General features: G+C 57.3%; 1 protein-coding gene across 2 annotated transcripts; it reads right to left on the bottom strand.

Moving 5' to 3' along the window:
• Sftpc (surfactant protein C) lies at positions 1-2,273 on the bottom strand. Of its 2 annotated transcripts, none has more exons than XM_005373651.2 (6): positions 2,164-2,273; positions 1,616-1,774; positions 1,183-1,305; positions 845-955; positions 407-567; positions 1-199 (listed from the first exon to the last, which is right to left on the bottom strand). In XM_005373651.2, the coding sequence occupies exons 1-5, from the start codon at positions 2,203-2,205 to the stop codon at positions 424-426; spliced, it is 579 nt and encodes a 192-aa protein (XP_005373708.1). In that variant the 5' UTR covers positions 2,206-2,273; the 3' UTR covers positions 1-199; positions 407-423. The 2 variants fall into 2 exon arrangements, with proteins under 2 accessions (XP_005373708.1, XP_005373709.1); XM_005373652.2 differs by having other exon boundaries at positions 415-567.
• Between the last annotated feature and the right edge of the window lie 780 nt (positions 2,274-3,053).

The following is a 3,053-nucleotide window of genomic DNA, read 5'->3' as shown; positions in this document are numbered from 1 at the left end:
TTTGTTTTTTAATCAAGCTGCTTTATTCTTTTGTGGTAGGAGTCCCCAGGCCCATAGAAGCCACCTCTCCTCTGCCCCCTCCCACCCTCTCCGGCAGCTCCCTTTCTCCAGAGTCAACCCTTTGCGCGTGGACAGGAGCCTGTCTGCAAAAGACCCTGTGCGTGAGAATCTTTCCTCTTCACTGTGGCCTCCACGGTCGCTGTGAAGCAAAGGAATGTTGTTTATCCGGGGAGGGAGAGGGACTGGGGAGCCATCCACCCGTCTGCCGCAGGGGCAGGAGGCTGTGAGCCTTCCCTTCTCCGAGCTCCCCAAATCGCCAGCACTGGGTCCCCTGGTGCCTGATCAGTTGACACGGCAGGTGGCCCAAGCCCTCCCTGCTACTGCTCAGGGGCCCTGGCAGCCGCACCTGCTCACCCTCGGAGTCTAGATGTAGTAGAGAGGCACCTCTCCGCACAGGGTGCGCACGGCGAGCCCCAGGAAAGCCAGGTCTTCTCCCGGGGAGGCTGGAGAGCCCTCTTCCCGTCCCTCCTCCTGGCCCAGCTTAGAGCCAGCTGCAGTGGGCTTGCCCTGGAAAGAGCACCGAAGCTGGAGCCTGAGTTTCTGCCTCTCCTGCAGCCCTTATTGTGAGACACACATCACCCGACCTCTGTGAGCCTCAGTGTCCTCACCAATGCTGTGCTGGAATCAGAAGCCACAGGTGGTATGGGAGGGTGTGGCACAAGTCAGTGCAAAGCAGGCACTCACCTGGCAGGCCCTAAGAAGCAGTACTTTGCAGATGACAAAGAGCCATCATCTCAACCACTCCGCACCCCTGGAAGCCCACTCCTTTCACCCACACACCCACCTGTAAGTTCTGGAATTTTCTAGCAAGAGCCTCAAGACTAGGGATGCTCTCCGGAGCCATCCTCATGATGTAGCAGCAGGTTCCCGGGGCAGGTTTATAGGCAGTCAGGAGCTGGGCATGGAATGCAAGAGGTCATTCTGGGAGGCCCCCTAACCTGGTCCTCAGCCAGCTGTCTAAGTTGGGCATGGAGTCACATTAGAATGTGGATTCGGGCAGCCTGGGTGAGCCAAAAGGGCTAAGGGATGGGGACAGATGGGTGCGGTGAAGTGGTCCAGCTGGGTACCTCTAAGAAGGTCTTGTCATTAGTCCCCCAAGTCAGAAGGTCCAGGCATACCCACCCGCTGGTAGTCATACACAACCATGCCAGTGGAGCTGATGGAGAAGGTGGCAGTGGTACCCATGAGTTCACTCAGGGCCAGGCGTTGCTGAGCTTCCGGTGCCCCAATGCTCATCTCGAGAACCTGGGCGGGGGCAGAGTGGTACCTGGTAGTCCTCTTTGCCCTCTCAGCCTTTCTGCCCCTGTGCCCACCCTCGTCTCCTTTAGTTAAATGGAATTTCTTCTTTCCTGAGAGCTCAGAGAGGTGAGCAGAACCAGGTGCTGGAGAGAATGGGCTGTCACATTGTGGAGCAGGTTTGCCATGCTATTCCTGCCCCTGTCCTCCCAAGCTATGGAATGGAGTAGTCTCTGCCATTCCCCTGGGTGATTTCCTCCTGCCCAGCCCTCCCAGCCCCTCCCGTGCCCACTGCCCACCCCATCCCAGGCCTGCTCACCATCTCAGTGTGTTTCTGGCTCATGTGAAGACCCATGAGCAGGGCCCCTACAATCACCACCACCACAAGGACCACCACCACAACCACGATGAGAAGGCGTTTGAGGTGCACCGGGCAGCAGGGGATGCGGAACTGGCCCCGGGGAGCTGCTGAGTAGTCCTAAAGAGGTGGGGCAGCCAGAGAGACAAGCATGAGGCCCATCCCATCCAGCCCCACTATGTGGCCTCCCCTTGCCCACTGCCCACCTGCTCCCGTCCCTGTACAAGCTGGACACTCCCACCTCCTCTTAGGGTTATACAGCCAACGTTACGGATTTGTAGAGGGAGGCTCAGGAGATCAGAGAAGGCTTCTTGGAGGGCGTGGCCTGTATTCCAACAAGCCCATAGATACTTAGAAGCGAGGTCCTTGGTGTCCCCATCCTAACTTAGTCCAATCCTAGGCTAGTTGGGTGAATAAAACTGGCTAAGGAAACAGGTCCAGGGAAGAAGGAGGAGGCAAGGCCCAGTATCTGCACACATGCGTGCACGCACACACGCAACCACACTCACCGGTGGGCTCTCCATCAAGACCTCTTTGCTGCCCATGTCCATCTTGCCGTAGGCTCACTCCTCTCTGCATCCTCCAGGTGTGACCAGGATCTTATATGTGCCCGCAGGGAGGGGACAGAGGTGAAGGACCAGGTCTCCTGTGTGCCAGCCAAGCCATCGGCTTTGAAGACTGTTTGTTCCTGGCTCTCCAGAGCCAAGGCCCTGATAAGCCAGATGCAAGAGCCCCCAAGGGCCCTTGGCCTTGGCACCTGAGTCCTCTTGGCCCCAGCAAGAGCAAAGCTGGGTGAGCTGAGTAAACTTGCCCTTAGGCCACCTGCAGCCCTCACTGTGGGTGTCTTCCTGGTGTGCCTGCCTTTCTTGCTGGCACCTGCCCTGCAGCCCTGTGGCTTCATTCTTCTCCTGCCAGGCCAAACCTCTCAGGCAGCCAAGGGTCTGACCGTCCCATTCCCAACAGAATGTCCCCAAGCTCAAGGGTGAACTCCAGGAGGAAGGCAGAGGAGCAGTGGCTGTAGAAGCAGAGAAGGCTCAGCAAAGGCAGAAGGGACATTGACATCACTTGGAAGGGGTCAGATTCCTCTTTACCTTACCTCACTTCTCCCCGCATGGCCCTAACCTAACCTCAGACTCTCTGTCTGTCATTCTCCAAAATCTGGAAGCTCTGCCCTGCTGGGAGGAAGCTTACTCAAAGGTGGACGGTGTTTCATTCTTTGCTCTGGGCTTGTCTGTACACTGAGGATTCTACTGGTAGATTCCTGACACCACTTTCTTAGGCTGGGACAGCCTGGCACAGGGCTGGGTGTGGTCCCATTCTTCTTGCCCTTAGATCAGCCTACTCACTCCCTGCCTTCCTGTCACCCTTCCCTTCCGCACTTCTTAAAACCCTCAGATCC

This window comes from Chinchilla lanigera, unplaced genomic scaffold (genome assembly GCF_000276665.1).
Source record: "Chinchilla lanigera isolate Chin_1 unplaced genomic scaffold, ChiLan1.0 scaffold00002, whole genome shotgun sequence".
Taxonomy (NCBI): Eukaryota; Metazoa; Chordata; class Mammalia; order Rodentia; family Chinchillidae; genus Chinchilla; species Chinchilla lanigera.
Note: the sequence above shows the minus strand (reverse complement) of the source record. Positions and strands in the feature narration are given on the sequence as shown.